This window comes from Alligator mississippiensis, chromosome 1 (assembly GCF_030867095.1).
Source record: "Alligator mississippiensis isolate rAllMis1 chromosome 1, rAllMis1, whole genome shotgun sequence".
Taxonomy (NCBI): domain Eukaryota; kingdom Metazoa; phylum Chordata; order Crocodylia; family Alligatoridae; genus Alligator; species Alligator mississippiensis.
The window spans coordinates 229,716,640-229,737,901 of NC_081824.1; the positions used below are offsets into that span (position 1 = coordinate 229,716,640).

General features: G+C 45.2%; 1 protein-coding gene across 1 annotated transcript; it reads left to right on the plus strand.

The window, feature by feature from the left end:
- The first annotated feature begins 30 nt into the window (after positions 1-30).
- On the plus strand, positions 31-20,664 carry CRNKL1 (crooked neck pre-mRNA splicing factor 1). Its single transcript, XM_006265894.4, has 14 exons — positions 31-136; positions 4,000-4,152; positions 5,420-5,511; positions 5,632-5,790; positions 6,257-6,423; positions 6,928-7,106; positions 7,684-7,854; positions 10,103-10,294; positions 11,183-11,242; positions 13,854-13,934; positions 16,948-17,187; positions 18,695-18,796; positions 19,725-19,994; positions 20,398-20,664. The coding sequence occupies exons 1-14, from the start codon at positions 89-91 to the stop codon at positions 20,563-20,565; spliced, it is 2,082 nt and encodes a 693-aa protein (XP_006265956.1). The 5' UTR covers positions 31-88; the 3' UTR covers positions 20,566-20,664.
- The last annotated feature ends 598 nt before the right edge of the window (positions 20,665-21,262 follow it).

The window sequence follows — 21,262 nt, forward strand, 5'->3', positions numbered from 1 at the left end:
GGCAACGACCCGGGCGACTCCGCGCATGCGCGCGGGGCGGAGGTGAAAGGTCAGGGCTGAGGCCTCTCGGGCCCGGAGAGGCGGTAACATGGCGTCTACGGCGGCCGGCAAGCAGCGGATCCCCAAAGTGGCGAAGGTGCGCGCGAGCGGTGCTGTGGGGGGATAGAGTGTCCGTGACCTGCCCCTCCCCCCCCCCCCCGCTCCTGCGGGGTGCGCAGCCCGGCGGGGTGGTGGGAGGGGCAGGGCCCGGGCCCGCGGCCGGGACCTACCAAGTGCGTGTTGCCGCGAGGGGGGCGCAGCTTGGAGCACCGGGGTGGGGAGGGTGCCGTGACGCAAGCGGCCGTCTCAGCGCCTCCTTCCCCCCCCCCCCCCCCGCTGCCAGGAGTTCCACGGTGATGGGATTTGTACCTTCATTCAACCCTTGTAGGGTGCACCATCAATCACAGTCAATGTGCTCACACTGCACACTCATTTTTGAGGAAGCGCCTTGATGCAAAACCCAAGTTGCTCTCGGGGAGACAACTGACCTTTGGGTTGTTGTTTTTTTATTAATATATTTAATGTTCCAGGTCAAATCAGCTCTGTATCATATCAATTGGGCAGAACTCAGTCATGCCCAAAACAGTGTGGGTTGAGCAGGTAGAGCTCAATAGTTGTAAACACTATGTATGGTGGTAGCATCCTCCATGCCAGCCTCTCATGTTGGGACTTTGTGGACTCCCAAATCTATTGGCAGGTGTCCTGCGTGCAGGCTCAAGCCTGGAGGTCTTGCGATTCAGATGCTGTCCTTGCAAAAGGCTGCTTGATCTTAGCCCACAAGAGGCCAAGAAGTGATTCAGATCATATCAATTGAGCTATCAGCACTTACTTGTGATGGCTTCCCTCAAAATAAAGAAATGCTCCGACTCTAACCCAGTTCTCATTCACTCCCTGGAAAGTTACCAGGAGCAGTATAGAGTAAATCACATTTATTTGCATACTTATTTCCATATTTTTCTGTGTACAATAGGTTTTTAAACACGTACAATAATTTTGAGCTTCCAATACGATAATTTCATATTTAAGACCTGGTAATTTAAGACCCTCAGATTTGTCACAGCTAGGCCAGGGCTGGGTCTCTCAGCCACGGCTTCTTCGGGCTAATAAATCATGCTACTGCCTCTCAGTAAACTCTTCTACATCAGCTTTGGGGTTTGGTCACTAAAAGGCACAAGTCAGGCCGGCCTTGGGGCCAGAGAGGTCCCCATGGGAGTCATGGCCTCTGCTGCTGCCGCTCCAGCTCCCAGTGTCCTGCCACAGGTTCAAATGAAAGCCAGGTAGAAATCAGCTGTCAAGTGGTTGCACATTTTCGAGCACTCACATTGTAAGCGGCTACCTCTTCTTAAAGCCGGACAGTCCTTTTTTTGCTGTGATAACGACTTTGGGCTGAATTTATTGTGCAATTGACTGCTTTGTTGTGTAATGTATGTAACGTGCAGCATGGGCCCCATTGGCAGCTTCTGCCTTTGCTGTGGCACCAGGTGACAAGCACGGGCCAGGCTCCTGCCCTGCATCCCAATTGGGCAGACTTGCTTGGGAGCCAGCGATGTCATGGGCGCTCCACCGTAGCCTGCGTAGAGGCTGGTGCACTTAAGCAGGGGCCTGTGCACAGGAGCTGCCTGTGTGGAGCTCAGTGCAGGATTGGAGCCTTTGCATGGCTGTACCTAAGTCACTCAAATGCAGATTTTATTTTTTGCTTTAAATAGTGTAAACAGGGGTATCAGACTTACCTTGTGCCCCAGGTCATATCCAGACCACAGGGCTCTTTGCAAGCCAGATGCATCCCAGGATATGAAGAAACTACAGCAACAGTGGTCGCTCTTGGAGCAAGCCTTGGCTACAGCTTTGTGTCGTGGAGGATGCACCCCTATCTGCTTGCAGACAGGACTCCCTATGGGAGGCTCATAATTAGCTTCCCACTGACCAGCTTCCAGTGGGAGGATCACAGCTACACATCGCCTTCATGGGAGACTCTTCTGTAGCTTGCTTCTGCGTCCATATGGCTGGGAGCAAGTGAAACATGGGGGCATCTGAACCCCAAGCTTCCGGGCTTGTGCCTGCACGTAGGATGCCTACCAAAGGATTTGGAAGTATCTGAAGCCCCAGACTTGGTGGAGGATACTTGCCAGTAATAGGGCCACATAAAGTTTTTGAATGATTCCAGGGATTTGGAACTGATCTGGCTAATTTAACCTGGAACACAAAAATTTTTCCTTCAAAAAAAAAAAAAAAATTGCAGTGGTCACAGTTCTGAGCTCTGACCTAAAGCACATAATAGCAGCTCCAGTCTGGTGCTGGAACAGTTGTCACATGTCCCATCCCACATGTGGTGGTAGCTCCAGCACAGGACATGCGGCAGGGACCAGCATTCTCCTTGTCCTCCTGCTGCCAATTGCCATGTCCACCCTGAATTCTGTGGCAGGCCACTCCAGTAGTCCAGTGGGCGCCAGGGGCTCAGTCTGGCCCCTGAGCGGTGTGTTTGACACACCTGATGTAGTGGAATGGAAATAAGAAAATGGAATCCTCCAGGCTACCAGTAGGGGCAGTGTTACTGCCACGGCATTATAATTAGTTACCTAGCCCAAGGGTTGGCGACCTTTTACAAACAGTGGACTGGTGCTTGCAATCTGGCTGCTCCCAATCCCTGCTGCACTGTTCCTTCCCATAGTGTCCCTGCTGCTGCCTCCACTTACCTGCATCTTCCAGTGCTGCAGATTTGCTGTCTGAAACATCAGTGAGGAGGGGTGAATTTGGCAGTGAGAGTAAGCACTGGCTGTTTTAACAGGCATGAGAGCTGCAGAAAGGGGCATTATGGAGGGGATCAGCAGCATGGTGCAGGGCAGAGAAGGGGAAGGTGTCAGGGCAAGCTGTTGCGTGCTGTAGATCCTACATGCCACCACAGGCCAGATCCAGACCTCTTTGCAGGCTGGATCCAGCCTGTAGGCTGCCAATTCCTGGTCTAGTCTATTGCTAATATTATGATCAGATACTAAGTCCAACATAGGTGACTTGTACACCCATGAGGATCCTCAGTGACACATTCCACTTTTTAAAACAAGCAGTCCTTTGAAATTGCAATGGTCAGTAGACTGACCACAACCCTTAGTTCTAAAACATGTGTATACACACCTTACTGCTGTGCTCGTGCATATAAAATTTAGCATATGGGTGAGTTTTATCCAATTAAAACGTTATAGCTTGTAGCAAGCTTGGCTGCCTGCACTCCTGGGCTGGAAGCCCCAGTCAGCTGATCGCAGGTCCCAGCCATGAGAGAGCACCAGGTGATCCCACAGCTGAGAGCTCAGATCAGTTATCAGTGCTCCCAGCCATGGAAGTACATGTTGCTCTCCCCTGGCTGGGAGCTCTGATTGAGCATGTGCAGCCTCTGGAGCACATGGGAATCTGGAAAGGCTCCAGTGTGCTCCAGAGGCTGGGAACACTTCCCATACATACAATTACAGACAGTTAAGTAGTTAAGGCCCCTGACAGATGTTACACTTATAATTATATTCTAATATTATAAAAGCCTAAATCTGTCTGTCCATCCGTCTGGCCATAATGCTTTATTCGCGCTCTGATTGGCTGACAAACAGCCAATCAGAGCGTGAAGAAGCATTTGGATAGGTGGCAGCCCGCCGTCATGATGGCGGGGGCACAGGAGATGAGCGAAGGGGGGCCTGCTCCTCCCACCTTGCCTTGGTCCCCCCGCTGCCCTGCTCCCCAGAGAAAGTTGAAACAGGGTGTCAATTTATAAAGGTTGTACGTGCAAAACATTGTAACTTGAAACGTAAGTCAAGGACTGCCTGTATTTACCATCCCACTTCTCTCTCAGTCTATCACTAGTCACACTGGGGGAATTTCACACAGCAAAATAACTGAATTAACTCAAGTCAGCAGATTTTTCAGTATTATATGGAATTTTTTAAAAAATCAAATAAAAATGATTTTTTTTTTCCTAAGGTGAAAAATAAAGCCCCAGCGGAAGTACAGATCACAGCAGAACAGCTCTTGAGAGAAGCGAAAGAGAGAGAACTTGAGCTTCTTCCGCCCCCTCCCCAGCAGAAGATCACTGATGAGGAAGAGCTAAATGATTACAAGCTTCGGAAAAGGAAGGTATGTGCACAGCTATTTGCTGCTTCTGCACAGGAGCAGGACACTAATTTATTTTTTAAGTTTGAATAACTTAAAAATGTTGTGTTTCTTTTTTAAATAACTTTCAAAGAAAGAAGAGAGATGCCAATTAAGTAGTGACAAATACTGTGTAAAAGTTCACCTTTTTTAAAAACAAAAAAAGTTTTGTTTCTAATACTTGGGATTTAGGATCAAATAGCAACAGAGCATGACTCATACCACTCTAATGTTGCATTAGAAACTGCATGCCTAATATCATATTAATGAGTCCATTCTCGTACAGTAGGATGTTGACATAGAACCGAGGAAAAGGAATAAAAATCAACAGAGTAGAGCAGTTACGTGCATACAACAATCTGACTGATTAATGATGTTAATCTAGAAAACAAAATGATCAGTTGGGGTGATCTGATGGCTGCCTATAAGTTTATAAGGGGTGCTCACCAGGATCTGGGGGAATGTTTGTTCACCAGAGCGCCCCAAGGGATGACAAGGTCGAACAGTCATAAACACATCCACGACTGTTTCAGGCTGGACATGAGGAAGAACTTCTTTACTGTCCGAGCCCCCAAGGTCTGGAATAGCCTGCCACCAAAGGTGGTTTAAACACCTACTTTGAACGCCCTCAAGAGAAATTTGGATGTTTATCTTGCTGGGATCCTATAACCCCTGCTGACTTCCTGCCCTTTGTGCAGGGGGCTGGACTCGATGATCTTCCGAGGTCCCTTCCAGCCCTAATGTCTATGAAATCACCTGTATTGATTGCATTAGTCTCCAAGGATCCCCAATACCAGAACTGCTGTGTTGCCCCTTTTTCAGTTGTTGTGTGTGATCTCTCACTTTCTCTATCAGTATCTCTTTGTGGTCTCTATCACAGCTTTGTATGCCAGTCCTGATTTGCCACTGTCTAGATGATTAGAATAAAAATTATAATTAAAAAAAAAGAGGCTTTCACTTTTTGATCCTGGATTGTACTTGGACAGATGTTAGTTGTTCTCTCAAAGGGAAAGTTTAGCAGCATGTTCTACCAGTGAGCACCCTCTGAGAGCTCTCCTCTCACTTAGTCATTTTGTACTTGAGTTTGTGCAGTAAGTTTTAGCCCTGAAGTGAACTGTTTGTGCAGCCTTGCAGCCCTTGCTCTGTCTTCTCCTTTGACTCCTGTCCGGAGTCACAAGGAAGTGAAGAATTAACCTGTCACTTGTCTTAAGCTTTACCTGTTTCCAGCTTGACTAATCTTTTCTTTCCTCAGACTTTTGAAGATAACATAAGAAAAAACAGAACTGTTATCAGTAACTGGATAAAGTACGCACAATGGGAGGAAAGCCTCAAAGAAATACAAAGGTAATTATAAAAGAGGGGCATCTCTTACCTCCCTTCTAGCATATGTAGAACTAATGCATCTCACATCCTTGAACTCCATCTTATGTATGCTTACTTCAACAACGTTGACTTGCTTTCCAGAGCTCGTTCCATCTACGAGCGTGCTTTGGACGTGGACTACAGAAATGTCACTTTGTGGCTGAAGTATGCAGAAATGGAAATGAAGAACCGCCAGGTTAATCATGCCCGCAACATCTGGGATCGAGCCATCACCACTCTGCCCAGAGTCAACCAGTTCTGGTAAGTTTTCACATATCAGAGCATGGTATTTTTCTCCTCAAGTATTAGATGTGCCTGATGTTTTCCATTAGTTTAAGAAAAGAAACCTGTTTTCCCTTAGTTGAAGGAGAAGAGTCCTCATGAAAACAGTGTTCACTGTCTCTGGTCTTTTACTTTATTTATGTAAATCTGCAATCTGATAGTAAAACACCAAGCAAACTGTGCACACACCCCTCTACCACACAACCTTTTACTCCTGTAAAAGTTAGTCCCAAAGTGGGGAAAAATGTCTAGAGCTCATTGGAATAGCAGTATTCTTATATTTTTGCATTGCTTGGTGCATTGTCATCCCTCAGCATTTATGAGATTCAAATAGCCAACAACAGAGTTTCCTACAATAATCTTGCCAAGCATACATTATTCTCCCAATGTGACCTATTTGCTAAATGATTTTATCAACACTAGTTCCTGTTTGCTTCTTTTAAAGGTATAAGTATACGTACATGGAAGAGATGCTGGGAAATATTGCTGGAGCACGTCAGGTGTTTGAGCGCTGGATGGAGTGGCAGCCAGAGGAACAAGCTTGGCATTCCTATATTAACTTTGAGCTGAGATACAAGGAGGTGGACAGGGCACGCTCCATTTATGAGCAGTATATCCTTTCTAAAAATAGTGGGTCCACCTTTTGCACTTCGTATTTTATCCAACCTTTTAAACTCCTTTGAGTTGATATTCAGTTTCTCTCTTCATCTACTCTTGTTGTATTACGATTAATGCACACTGGTAGTTGGTGAATGCATATGCAAAGCTAGGCAGTGAAATATATTGATTCTCAAATCAAGTTGCTTTGGAATTTGGTGTTTATACGTTGCTGCAGGGTCGGGTCAGTCACTCTCGGGTGTTTGTACATCCTTACAGATAGAAGTATTACAGCTCTTTTTCCCTGCACTGTCCTTCCTAAAAATTCTAGGGTCTGAACCTGAAAGCCCTCTGTTTGTGGAATTATTTTAACCCTCTTTTCCCCCCACTTCCTGGATATGTCAGCTGCATAGTTCATCATTAACATTTGTTCTAGCCTGGCCTCTGGTTTTGTAATCCCTGAATATGAAGTTTGAAATGTCCTATTTGCCTGTTACCATTTCTTTAACACCAGTGTACTTGTCATTGTGCATCCCGATGTTAAGAACTGGATCAAGTATGCCCGCTTTGAAGAGAAGCACAGCTACTTTGCCCATGCAAGAAAAGTATATGAGAGAGCAGTGGAGTTCTTTGGAGAAGAGCACATGGATGAGCATTTGTATGTGGCCTTTGCAAAATTTGAGGAGAACCAGAAGGAAGTAAGGGCTTCATAAAGTCTTTCGACCCAGCACGAACACAGATTTCTTGAATGTTCTCACTGTTATTTGACAGCTCATGCTTTGTCTGAAGTAATGAGGAGGCTGTTATTTTTACATTTGCCTTTTGCTGTCATTGATTGACATTTTGTTCTAACTTGAGCAAGAAACTTTCTGCCATCATCAAGAGAAAGTGAACAACAATCTTGGGCCTCAGCCAATCTTGGTATTTTTGTTAAGCTTATACACTTACTGTGGAAGAAAGTATAGCTGAAACATACTCTGGACTGTTTCTCTTCTCATTGTCTGTAGTAATACAAGTACTGAGACACCCAAGTCCCTGGTGTCCATATACATTAGATAAAGGCTTTCCTCCTCTTCTCCTTGGGCCTGAGCCTGCTGCTACTGAAATTAAGGACTTCACGGCAGCCATTTATGTTAAAGGTTGTGTGCCCAGTGAGAGAGTGAGTCCTTTACTTTTACATACTGATCTACTATCAGCTGTGGATTAGATGGAAGGGAAAGGAGATTCTACTTTAGGAATGCAGTACAAGTCACTTTGGTTTTGATGTGTTTTCAGTTTGAGAGAGTGAGGGTGATCTACAGATATGCCCTGGATAGAATTCCCAAACAGGAGGCCCAACAACTCTTCAAGAACTACACCATCTTTGAGAAGAAGTTTGGGGACAGAAGGGGCATTGAAGACATCATTGTCAGCAAAAGAAGATTCCAGTATGAAGAGGAAGTAAAGGTAGGTGGGACTCACAGCAATGTAAACATGGCTAAAGCTCATATTCCATTCTCAGATGCAGAATGAGGTTGCCTGTAGGCCTGTGCGAATAGGGAGGTATTTGATTTGGATTCAGCCAATTCGTTGGACAGTGATTTGATTCGAAGATTCGGATTGCTGTCCTGAATCAATTTGGCCAAATCGGCTTAGGAAGATTTGGTGCTGATTTGGAGCGATTTGATGATTTGGATTGGCCAGGGAGAGGCAGGCACAGCCAGGTGGCTGCAGGTTCTCCCACAGCTCCTTCAGCTGTGCCTGCTTCTCCCTGGGCTGGGGGAGCTGCAGGAGAAGTCCCCATGGCTGCCCTGCCTGGCCACATACCCCGCCGGGCCCCAGCCTAGTCCCAGCAATTAAAAAAAAAAAAAAAAAAAGGCCTGCACTCACTGGCTGCAGAAGCGGCGATTGGGGCATCTGGGCGCTCATGGCAGAGGCCCCCCATGCAGCACAGGGCAGTAGGAATCATCCCCCCGCACCCTACCTGCCATCTACGTGGCAGTGGGTACAGTGCAGCTCAGCAGGGCGCCACATACTGTCTGGGAGCTGGGGTGGCTCCACGTGTCGGCCAGAGCCCAGCACTGCTCAGTCCCAGTGGCCCCAGCTTCCAGGCAGCGCATAGTGCCCTGACAAGCCACGCACCCACACCATGGGGCAGCTGCTGTGTGGGTGCCAGGCCAGGGGGTGGGGATGTGGAGGGGAACGATCACGTCCCACCCCTCCCCACCCCGGCTGGGCAAGCAGCAGCAGGAGCCCCTGCCCCCAGCACTGCCGGGCCCACATCCTGTGCCCCTGTCCTGTGCCATGTCTCCTCTCCCCCCCCCCCCCCCCCCCCCCCAAGTAATGCACTCTCCACCCCGGCTGGGCAGCTTGTCCCAATCCCAATTTCTCCCCCAAAAGATTTACCAGTTGGAGGCAGCTGTCAGCTGCCTGTTTAGTCTATGGCCAAATCTCTAAATCTGCCGAATTGATTCGGACAGTCCGAATCAATTTGGAGCTTTTACTTGGTCTCCTGCTTCGATTCAGATTCAGAGATTCGGTCCCCAAATCGGGCCAAATGTCCTCCGAATCGAATCAGCTACCGAAGCTTCACACAGCCCTACTTGCCTGTGCATATGACAGTAGAGATATTGCAATGTGTTGACATATAGAATCCCTGTATCCCTTGTTTAGTGCTAACTTATCTGCATGCGGTAGACTAGTTTCTGGAACTTATCTTATACCAATTAAAAAGCCTAGTGTTTGGATTTAATGGGGATTTATAGTAGTTGACTTTTAATCAATTAAAATAAATTAAACGCTTGTGTGTGTGAATATGTGACAAAACTAATTTAATATGAGGAGGCAGAAATGGTACTGTAAGGGTTAGAGCTGCATGCTGGCTTCAAGAAGCTGCAGGGATATAATTTATTTATATCTCTAAGAGTTACACTAGACTCTCTCCTTCTTTCTCATATAGGGACTTAAAACGTGTTAAGTGTTTATCAGCATTTGGGATTTACAGTTTCATAACACCAGTGCTTGGATCCAAATTTGAAGTGCTCTAAAATTACTTCCTGGGATACAGATTATAAATCTTTTCTTTATTCATCGAGATCCTGCCCAGAAATTGATGATAGGGTATACCAGGGAGGAAAGTGAAGGGAGGGAATGAAAGTAGTTCATATTGTTTTCTCTATGTCCTTTAGTACCTGCAGTCTCACCTGCAGACTGAAACCTCAGTGACACATCAAGCAAATAAAAATGAAACCCAAATTTGCACAGTGAAAGCACAGTAATGTATATGACAGTAGACATTCAGTTTTCAGATTTTAGTGCATTTGTTGGAGCTGTTGCCCACAGACTTTTTTACAGATCTCTGCTCTATCTTAAGATGACAGTTCTCCCCCGCCCTCCTACCAGACTGTATTGTCATTCTGTTAATTTAACTATTCCATTGTTTAAAATCTAAAATGGTGGCAGTTCCTTTCCCACTCTGTACTTGCTCTCATTTAGATACTGTTTCCAAAGCCACTTAAGGAGCCAACGTCCTATTTACTTAGCTACTTCTAACTGAGGGTAACATTTAATATTTCAGTACCTTTTTTTAATTAAAAAAAAATCTAGATCTATGAACTTAGCAAAAAGCTTGTTCTTGTTCTATCCTCTGGGAAAAGGAACACATTGTTATATTACACTTGCCTTAATGAAATGGTTTCCTATCGTTTTGTGCAAGGCTAATCCACACAACTATGATGCGTGGTTTGATTACTTGCGGCTGGTTGAAAGTGATGCGGATGCTGATACTGTGCGAGAAGTTTACGAGAGAGCCATTGCCAATGTTCCACCAATCCAAGAGAAGAGACACTGGAAGAGATACATATATCTCTGGATCAACTATGCATTGTATGAAGAACTGGAGGCAAAGGTAAAGGGTAAAAATACTCCTTTCTTCCCACTACATTTGGTTGAGTGGCCTATAATAAATTTGTTTGCTCACTGAATAAGAAAATTCCAGGAGCAAAGTCCCGCTGTCTTATTTACAAAATCAGTAGGGGTTTAACTTTTTCAGCAGAGCTTTCACTTTTTGCAGGATCATTAAGTGGTCCACTTGTTAAGAGATCTTTGAACGATATCCTTATCAGTCCTGGTAATGGTCTGCAACTCAAACAGTCCTTTTATAGATTTACTCTGTATAGCTGTTGCTGTCATACACCCACTTTTCCTCCTGTTCATCTTGATCACCTTGTGCTATTTAAAAGCAAAACCAAGCCATTTTAGGCCTATTTGATCTTACATTTTTGCAATAGTTGTTATAAGCCCAATAACACTGATTTTTAAACTCACTCTATTTCAGATAATGTCTGTGGTCATTCTCATTCTGGTCTCATGAGGCTTTGAGTTGCATAAGTCTTCAGTAGGAACAGCCTCCTTTTCTGAGTATGTAATTAGTCAGTTTGTCACACTGCAATTGCTTCGAGGCTGTTTTCATGTCAGAGTGGCTTAGTTTCATTGTGCAGTCCAGCTGCTGCTTCTGCTAAGGTGGCTAAAATGTCCAGTTCTTAATACCAAATTTTGATAGGAGAGGTAGACATGCATTCTTTATTATAACTTGAAATAAACCTTGAATGGCCACTTGTGCATGCAAATGGGTGGGCAGGCTGTTAAAAGAAAGTGGGCAGAGTTCTATATAACTGCATCTAAACACACACCCTCAAGAGTTTTGTCCCAGAACTACTTTTATATTCGGACATTGTTAGAACTGCACAGTTGTTTTTTGTATTGAATAATTAATCCAATGGGTTTGTTCTCACAGGACCCAGAACGAACTAGACAAGTATATCAAGCATGTCTGGAGCTCATTCCACACAAAAAGGTAGTTTTTCTAATGGTTCTGGTGCTAGGTCATGAATTTTTCCTTCCGTGCCCCAGCCTCTTCCCACAAAGAGATCATTGGAACTGTTGGGCCTGGGTGCTTCCCTCCTTAAAAGCAAAATAAGGTATTTTTTCTTGTCCATGAACAACACACACATTGACATGGGGGGATCCCTATTAATGAAACTCAGCTTGGAACAGAGTCCTTCAAGAACCAACAATGAGAAGCCAGATTTTGTCTGCTGTATCACTTCTCTCACCTGGCAGCAGGATTAAATTGGTGCATTTCAGAATGTGCTAATCCAGGGCAGGCAATTATTTCAACTGGAGGGCCACTTAACAAGTTTTGGTGAGTTGTCAAGGGCCAGAGGGGTAGCTCCATCCCTTGATGGGTGCCCTGCCTGCTGGTTGCCATCTTGGGACCAGAAGTCCCATCTCTGACCCTGACCTTTGCCACCAGAAGTCCCTCCCTTTGCCCCAGAAATACTCTTGGAAGGGAGAGTGCTGCCATCTTAAAACTGGAAAAAAACCAAATCATATACGAAAAAAATCAAACATCTACTATAACTTATTTTAATTTTATTTAAAAATATATTTTTGTCCCGATTTGTGTGTTTGCATAGTGTATCTAGAGATGATTGCATAAGAGCTCAAAATACAGTCTTACTCTTGTATATTATGTGTGCGGGAGTTAAAAGGGTATATGTGGGGGGGGTATGTGGTTGGGGAGTGGGTGTGTGGGTGGCTGGGGTGTATGTGTAGTGTGGTGTGGGTGTGGGGTATGTGGTTGGGGTGGGGGCTGCAGGAGGGTGTGGGTGTTTGTAGGGTAATGGTGGAAGTGTCAGTATGTGTGGGGGGCGGTCCTTGGAGTGTGCCAGTCCCTGGATCTGCATGTGGCAGTGAACAAGGCTGGCCCTGCGTGGCCTCATAGCGTGCAGCTCCCAGCACTCCCACCCCAGTCCCCAGCCACACATGGTGGCAGCATGCAGGGCTGGCCTGAACCAGGCCCATAGCATGTAGTTCCTGCGCTCATTCCAGCCTGGTCCCATGATACATGGCTCCCTACACTCCTGCCCCTGTCCCCCAGTGGGAGTCCCTGGCCCCATGGGACCATACTTGAATTCCCACTCTCGCAGCGACAGAGGCTGGAACAGCCATGGGGTCGCCAGCAAAAGCCTCTGCTAGGCAGAGGCTTCTTTTGTCCAGCACCCCCCTAGCTTAGGGCTGGGGTGGATCAGGCCGGGGGGGGGGTGTTGCTTAGCAACCAGATGCGTTGGCTTGCAGAGGGGCAGCCCAGGACCAGGGCTTACAAAGGGGCCCTATGGCCGGGATGGAATTACCTGGCAGGCCGCATCTGGCCTATGAGCCATATTTTGTCCACCCCTGCACTAATCCCACACAGGTCTGGAAGGGGCCTCTCAGGCCAGTGTCTAGTCCACTGCACTGATAGGCAGCTATTTATCCAGAGAATCCTAAAACCATCTACTCCAGCCCTGTGCACACACCACAGGTGCAAAGCACCTTCTTCCCTGCCCCCACAACATGTTAAAAGACACCACCAATGACCTGCCACTGCAGTGACTTGTTGAGAAAGACCCTGATCCTGTACCACATGCCTGTTTTTAACACAGCCATAAAACTGGCAGTGAAAGTCCCTTCCTGAGTGCTAGAAAAGATTGGTGAGATAATTGGTCCACACTTCTTCTGCCTTTCCCTGACCTGGGAACTCACTGGCACTTTGACTTTTCACCCAGGACCATCGGTTTCTTTCCTACAATTGGCAGAGGAGGGTGTAGTGCAACCCATGCCCACCCTCTCTCTGGGTGTGTAGCAGTAGAGAACCTTTCCCTTCCACCCTCACCATGTCATTGAGCTGGTTCCTACTTTCAGCATTTGCTTGTTTTCATCTCTGCTCCCCGTAGCCTCTCCATCCACTTTGCCCACTTCTGCCTGAGCTGTATTCTTCTATAGCAGCTGTTTCCAGCTGGCTGTTTGGTCCCAACTGGGGAGGTAATAAGCCTTCATTGACCCTTTCTGGGCTGTTGCTGTGGGTGCAACATGTTGGTAGGATGACTAACCATCTAAATGCATTTTAGCCATCAAACTACTAAAGTAAACATAATAGATTAATAAATTACAGGAGCTACACTAAGCCTGCTATTAACAGTATTTAAGACAAGGAGAACCATAATGCTTGCACCAACCCCCTGCTGAGCTGTGTTCTGAGGGAAGCAAATGGCAGCTGGGACCACTCTGCCTTCTATGCACTCAGGTAGAGGCACATGAGGGGGCAGAGGGCATATACACAGCTCCTCCCTGACACTAGTTAGCTCAGCCTGTGCTCAAATAAATGTATAGGAGACAATTTATCTGCTGAGCAGAATGGTGTCAGGAATTCAAATAAGACTCTCTGTTCAGTTGCAGTAACTTATCTCACTTCACTTGAAGTCAGGAAAACAATTAATTTCTGTTGGAATGGCATAATCAGCATTAACTGTCAGAGTCCATTGCCTTATACCTTATGATCACATATCTTATAAGATGTGTGTGTCTAGCTATATAGATAGACAGATAGATAGATATACCTTATGATTCCTTTTTTTTCCTTCCAGTTTACATTTGCCAAAATGTGGCTTCTCTATGCACAGTTCGAAATAAGGCAGAAGAATCTTCCATTTGCCAGAAAAGCTTTGGTAAGTAAAGGAAGAGAAAAGGAGCTATTATTTAGTTGTCTTAACAGGTACCAGAGTTAAATGATCCTTGAAAAGTCTTTCCTTCACAACTCATTTGAGTAAATCAACATGGTAAAGGGTATATGAGCCCAGCCTGTGTCCAGCATGTGCTGTTTGGCATATTTTAAAAGGGGGAACAGCTTTGCATAGAGATGCTGGGGGAAATGCTAGAAGTTAGGAGGCTCTTCTGGTTTTAGCTGGCAAAATACTCCTCTGAGAAGCTAGTGCACCCAGATCAGCTTCCTGTGGCCTGAAGTACTAACTGGTGCATCTGGCTAATGATACGTGTGCATTGCTGATAGTTTTAAAACACTTTTATCTGTGGACGTTATTGGCATCCATGTAATAGGACCTGCACTTTAGGGCTGGAGTAATTGCTACGCCACTAGCAAGGGCCAGTACAGGTGTGGAATATGTCTTGACAGAAAAACCTCTCTCTCCACTCCAGGTTTACCAGTAGGCCAAAGCATTTCACTTGTGACAGAATCAAAGCCTGCACTAGTAGCAACTGAGGCTTCTTTACTGCTGATGCAGACACAGTTTGCTGCATTTGCAGCAGCACTGCAATGCTTGGGAGTCAATGTCATCTGTTCATGGCTTTGACAGTGCTAGCTCTGCTCACTGAAGTGCTGCTAGAGGTTTTTCTGGTGAGCTGGACCCTTGCCCTTGATTGGTAAATGGAAGCAGGCTGGTAATGCCTCCGTGAAGTGTAATAAAGTGCCATCTTCCCTGCTGGTAGGGCTTGGTTCACAATGCCCTCTCTAGCCATTACCATTTTCACCAGTTACTGTGTAAAGGGAACGTTAGTAAAGGATTTGGTAGGTGAGGAGAGGCTGCTGTGGTCCTATTTAGAAATATAAGACCATGTCCGCACTGCTTCCTGTGGTGTTCAGAAACATGCTGCCTTCCAGAGCAGAAGGAATACCATGTTAATGTGGCTGAGGGGAAGTGGTGACAGATGTGTACCTAGCACCATGCTGATGTGACCAGTGCTTCCATATAAGCAGTAACACCCACAGAGCAGATATAACACATGCTACACTGGAGCTCTCCCTGCTGCTGTGAGCTGGGCAAACACACCTATAACTTTCTTTAATCCTTTGGATTTGGATGTGGCACAGAAACTACTTGATTTCATACTAGATCCTCACTGTGTGCAGCATTGGCAGTCCAGTTGTGTTGACGCAGCCATGCTTCCTGTCTGTTCTGAATCACATTGCTTGTGAACAGTTCTGTCCCTTCCAGACAAGGAGATCCAAGAAAGGCCTTGCTTCTGCCCCAAGAGCACTCCTGGGCAGGTCCTGTTAATTCAAGCACCTCACCCTGTAGAGAGAGAATGTAGCTCCTGTTGAGTTTTCACCAGCTGTTAGAACACACCCAGCTCTTGTCTCGTTTTCACCGGGCCCATATGGCAGGAGGTCTGAGGCTTCCCAGAAACTCTGACTTGGGTGACTGTGAGTGCTCACTGCTAATCCCCTTCTCTGGACACAGTGCAGAACTCATAGTTCCCCTTCCAGGCCCCCCTCTTCCAGTTCTCCACCTTGCTTGCCTGACACCTTGATGGCACCTCTCATGGCTGAGACCCTGGAGGCCTCCTGGTGCCAGGTCTCCTAAGAGTGATCTTTTCCCTTTTGCAGTTTTCTTTTCCTAAGTCTCCTTTTCCTGTCTGTTGGATAAACCCCAGCTAGTACCAGCCATCCTTCTGGCTTGCTTAATCAGGTTTCACCAAGCGTACTTACATTCAGCTTCTCTGGCAAGAGCTGCACTCCTCCATTGTCAGAGCACTTCTGCCCCTTACTGTGGAGACCTTTCCCTTATATTCCTCAAGGGGTGGGGTCTCAGCCTGTTCTCATTCTTTTAAAGGGCCCTTCCCTTCCAACAGGCTCTATTACAAACAGCAAGTTGGCTGATCTTGAATGTAGGTAAGATGATGGTAATGATGGGGGAACAGAAAGAGGAACTGGGAATCTGTTGGACTTGAAGTTTGTGGAACTGAGGAGGCTTGTAAAGACAACTGATATAAGTGCTGGTTTGACTGCTGGCTTCCTTGGGTTTTGGTGTATACAGCAATAGGTAGCACATGAATTGCCCTGTTGAGGCCATGTCCTGACCTTGATTATAAAAGCATTTATGTTAAGTCATGTGAGCAGAGGCTTCAGCAGCAGAAGCATTTTAACCACGTTCTGCCATTGCTTGCACCCTCACATGGGTTTGGAGGAGGAACAAGTATCATTCTCCTGGTATACCAGACCTGCCATGGGAAAAGCAGACGGCTTCTGGATCTCTTTTCTGCCCTTCAGCACACCCACCCAACTCCTCTCACTTTGAAAAGTTGAGGAACAGCAGAGGACCTGCTGGTGGCTTGCCATCACAGCTGGTCATCTACTGAACTATATTTGTAAGAAGAGCTACAATATATTCAGAGCTTTTTATATTTGCTTTCTTGTTAAGTATTGGTGCAGTTACCAAAGGAATTGTGAGCATGTGTATGCGTATGAGAGTGCAGAGGAGGTAGACTTGTGCAACTGCGTGGAGAGGAAAATGGACAGCAGTTCATACTACAGTATATGCAAATATTTCAGGAATCCCTTACCTGGAGGAGGAGACAGGGGGCATCCTTCCTCCATGTGTCAGTAACTCCATGGTTTAGAAGCTGGAACACTTATTCGAGCTGGGGTGAGACATCAGTTTTGCTGATGATGTTTCAGTGAAATACTCGAGATACAAACAGTGACTACAAGAAATTCCTGATTCTTTTCATCTTCAGAACACTTAAGAGGAACTGTGTGCACACCACTAGATTTAAAAGGATCTGGCTGGATCAGTGCCGGTTAGGTTTTGCACCGAACCAAAGTTGGAGTTAAGAGACTCTTAAGCTGTAGTACTGAACAGTATGTTTTGATAGGCAAAAAAGTCTTTCTTTCCTCCTAAAATGAAGATATTTTTAAGCAGTTTTTGTCTTTCTACTGCACAGGGAACTTCCATAGGCAAATGCCCAAAGAACAAGCTATTTAAAGGTTATATTGAGCTGGAGCTACAACTGCGAGAGTTTGATCGCTGCCGGAAGCTGTACGAAAAATTCCTGGAGTTTACACCTGAAAACTGCACGTCATGGATTAAATTTGCTGAGTTAGAGACAATACTTGGTGACACCGACAGAGCCCGAGCAATATACGAGTTGGCGATTGGTCAACCCCGGCTAGACATGCCAGAGGTAAGGAGTAAAAGAAGAACTCTAACATAAGGAAATCAAAGGATTCCTAAAAAATTGTCCATTGTTACTCAATCTGTCAGGTTAATAAGAAAAAAAAATGGTCAGCAGCAGAAATGCATGGAATGCTGTATGGGAGCAAACCTGTGGTTCATCTAATCAAGCATCCTTTTTCTCACTGTGGCCATATGCCTCTTTGGAGGGTGATATGTCGATAACAGAGCAGTATGGAATAACATCCCAAAGCGAATGTTTTTATGACAGACTTTTGTATTTGATAACAGAAGTGGTATTTTATTTGCTTGCGCGCACACACACTCTCTCTTCTACTTCTGTTATCAAGCTAGATGTGCTGGATAGTACAACTCACCTTGCCTTAGTTTACAGGCCTGAGATTGTACCTCAGGGTTTTTCCTATGCATCTGCTCTGCTTCTCAGTGGGTTTTTTTATAATTATATTTTTGTCTTAGTACATATCACCCTATGCTCTGTTTAGTCCCTGCTTGAGCCTTGTTGTCGTTTGTAAGCTAGTTACATGTAAATGCATCCCCACTTCTCTTCACACTTCACATTCCAGGTCTCTAGTTGTGGTTCTTGCAGGTTAAGTGCAGCAAGGGCAAATTAATACCTTCTCTCTTTTCAGTATTCACTTCTCATTAGAGAAGTGAATACTGAAAAGGAAGGAGAAAGACCATTAATCCATTAAGAAAATTAAGAAAATCCATTAATTTGTGGATGATCCAGTGGAGGCCAACCTTAGCTCTGTACTCTCCCCAAGTGCCACTGCAATCCCCTTCGCTTGCCCAATCTGCTATTCTCCCCTCTGGTCCCTGCCCTGTGCTCCCTACCCTATTGGTTGTTGTGCTGCTTGTTCCCCACCTGTTCTGCCATGTGTGGCACAGAGGCTGTCCAAGCCACTTGTGGCACATTGGCCACCTCTGGAATAATTCCTGTATCATGTGAATGGCAGCTTTCTCTCCATCATACATCTCTGTGCTAAATCTTGCATCTGAATCTAAGCCACTCGCATACTTAGGAGCATTTCCTTACCTGTTGCCCTATCCACTCACCTGATCTGAAACTTTAATGTCTGCAATATCTAGGCTGCCCTTCTAGCTTCTTCTCTTCAGTCAGCCCATACGCAAGCAGAGCCCAAAGGCTCTGCTGTTGGTTTTTCCCATACTTCTGAGTCTTCTCTTTGAAAATTCCTATTTAGCCCATGGCTGCCACTACTGTCTTATAATAATTTGATGTCATCCTGCAAGCCTCCATTTCACTCAGCCCCTGAACAGGTTACTGACTTGCTGGACTGGTGGTTTTGTCCCTTGCCTAGACCCATAGGTTGAAGCTGCCACAAATTAGTGGTGGTGGCATGTCTCTAGAATACTGATATATTGAAAATTATTGCAATGACTAACTTCCCTTTGTGACAAACTGCTGTTAAGACTTATTGTAAAAGGCATACCTTCACAATTTTTGAAGCTAAAGGCTGATGTATTTCTTCCCTCAGGTTCTTTGGAAATCCTATATTGACTTTGAAATAGAGCAGGAAGAGTATGAGAAAACAAGGAACCTTTATCGAAGATTACTGCAGCGGACACAGCATGTCAAGGTGCGTACATACACTCAGAACATGATCAGTTGTATATGCTGGTCAAGACTCTAAGCTAAGGGGTGGAATCATAGCTGCTTCACTGGCGTGGCATTTTAAAATGCCAACTGTGAACATGTAACTGTACAGGAAACTCTCATGACTCAGGGGACTGGGAATGAGAGATCAAATTGTTAGCCACTGCTAAATTACCTTTGTTTAAAGGTGACAAACAGCTGCAAAGCCTTTATGTGAAGAAAAGATCACTTTGCAAAAGTATGGGGTATTACTAGGATGTAAGGAGACAGCGTTTATTTGGGAACCAAGCTTCCTGGGATTCCCACATTTGAAAAGTTACATTGACAACCACCATTCTGCATTTAAAAGAGAGCGAGATCTCCAGAGCAAGGGTTTCTTCAGAATAGCCTTGGCCTTTTTTTAACTGCACAAAATTTGCAAACACTAGGCTCCTTGGGTTGTTCTAACCAAGAATATCTGCCACAGTGGTTTACAAGGAATGAGTCAGCAATGGTAATCTAGTTCTTGGTGGCTAAACTGATAAAGTTGGCACATAATTCAGACTAGAGTTAAGAGACCCTAGATGGAACAAGCAATTGCTGATCACCCTTCTTCCAATTCCCTAATTCCATTACTGGGTTTGAGGAAAGCTTCGCTACCCACATATACGCTGAGTATCTTACTTATCTCTTTGTCAGCACTTTCCTTCTAACAATACTTGAAAACCAGAATATTCAATGGAACTAACATGGACTTTACCAGATCTTACACTGATAACATGACCTGAATTTTTCCTTATGCTTATTTACAAAAACTGTGGTTTCTGTATTTGGTTTCTATTTAGTCACAACTCTTACTTTATTTTAGCTTACTATTTACTCTGCATTGTGTTAGTACTTTAGAAAGAAATGTCAACTTACATTTCCCCCAGGTATGGATCAGTTTTGCCCAGTTTGAGCTGTCTGCAAGAAAGGATGAGCTGTCTGCAGGAAAGGATGACAGCCTGTCAAGATGCAGACAGGTCTATGAAGAGGCTAATAAGGCAATGCGGAACTGTGAAGAGAAGGAAGAGAGGCTTATGCTCTTGGAATCCTGGAAAAGCTTTGAAGAGGAGTGTGGAACAGATACCACTAAGGAGAGAGTAGATAAACTGATGCCAGAAAAAGTGAAGAAGAGAAGAAAAATTCAGGCTGAAGATGGGGTAAGAATCAAAGCTGTGGCAGTGACCATTAGTGGTGTGGGTTTAGTTGGACAGTATATGTGGGGTCATTTCTTAGCTGTATGCTTGGGAAATCGTATTCCAGCCACTCAGAATAGTCTCCTTTGTTATCTGTTGAGGTATGCTTATTAATTGGCAGTGGACCCTGCCCCTCTGAATCCCTAGTTTTAGCAGTCCATGGTTCTCTGGATGCTTTGAGTTGGCAGAGCTGGGTCATCCCAGCCCACAGCCAGAAAGCATTACCAACACCCGCTCTGCCAGTGAATAACCTTGATTCTGATTTAGCTCCTAGCATCCTAGAAACTTGCACTAATATTCAGTCTACCAAAACATCAGCACTGAGCAGATCCTCAGAGTAAGCTTAATCTGTGCTTTCTTTTTCTAGTCTGATGCTGGCTGGGAAGAGTACTATGATTACATCTTTCCAGAAGATGCTGCCAACCAGCCCAACCTCAAGTTGCTTGCTATGGCTAAACTTTGGAAGAAGCAGCAACAAGAAACCGAAGCTGAAGAGGTAGATCCAGACAAAGACATTGATGAAAGCAGTTCCTAACACTTCTTCCATTTGAACCCTCACCTCACTCCTTTTGCATTTTTGTACAGTTATTTCATCAGTGATGGGCTGAATAAAAGTAATAGAAAAACTTTTTAACGGTTGTTTATGTATCCAATTCACAGTTTAATCTGCATACTTCCTTAAGATTGTGGCAATGAGTTCCACACTTCCACAGGAGGTCCTTTCCAAACCTATGCTCCTCCTGAGACAGCAAATCCAGTTCTGTGTTCCCAGACAAGAATTTGTCCAAAAATGTCCACCAGAACATCTACTTTGATCCCCTTCATACACCACAAGAGATACTCAATAAAAAGCCTACAATAGGTCATAGGAAGCAAGGATAAGGGCACCCCCCTGCCTTGGCAGCTGCTATGGCAGATAAGTTGTTAAATAAAATACTCTGAGTGAGCCTAAGGAGTGGATCACATCCTATCCTACAGAAGAAGGCACAACAACCCCAATAATCTGCTGAAGAATGAATGCCCACAGTACCCCAAAGGTTTTTAAATATTTTCATCATATACTGATATCACATACAGTTATGGTGCAGCAGCATCCTTTGTAAAGTGCTTCAAGAGCCTAAAAATAACTATTATATTAACCCAGTGGTTCTCAACCTTTTTAGACATGAGGGACCCCTCTATAAGTTGTGAACTGAGTGGTACCCCATTTAGTTATTATAGTGCTTACCTGT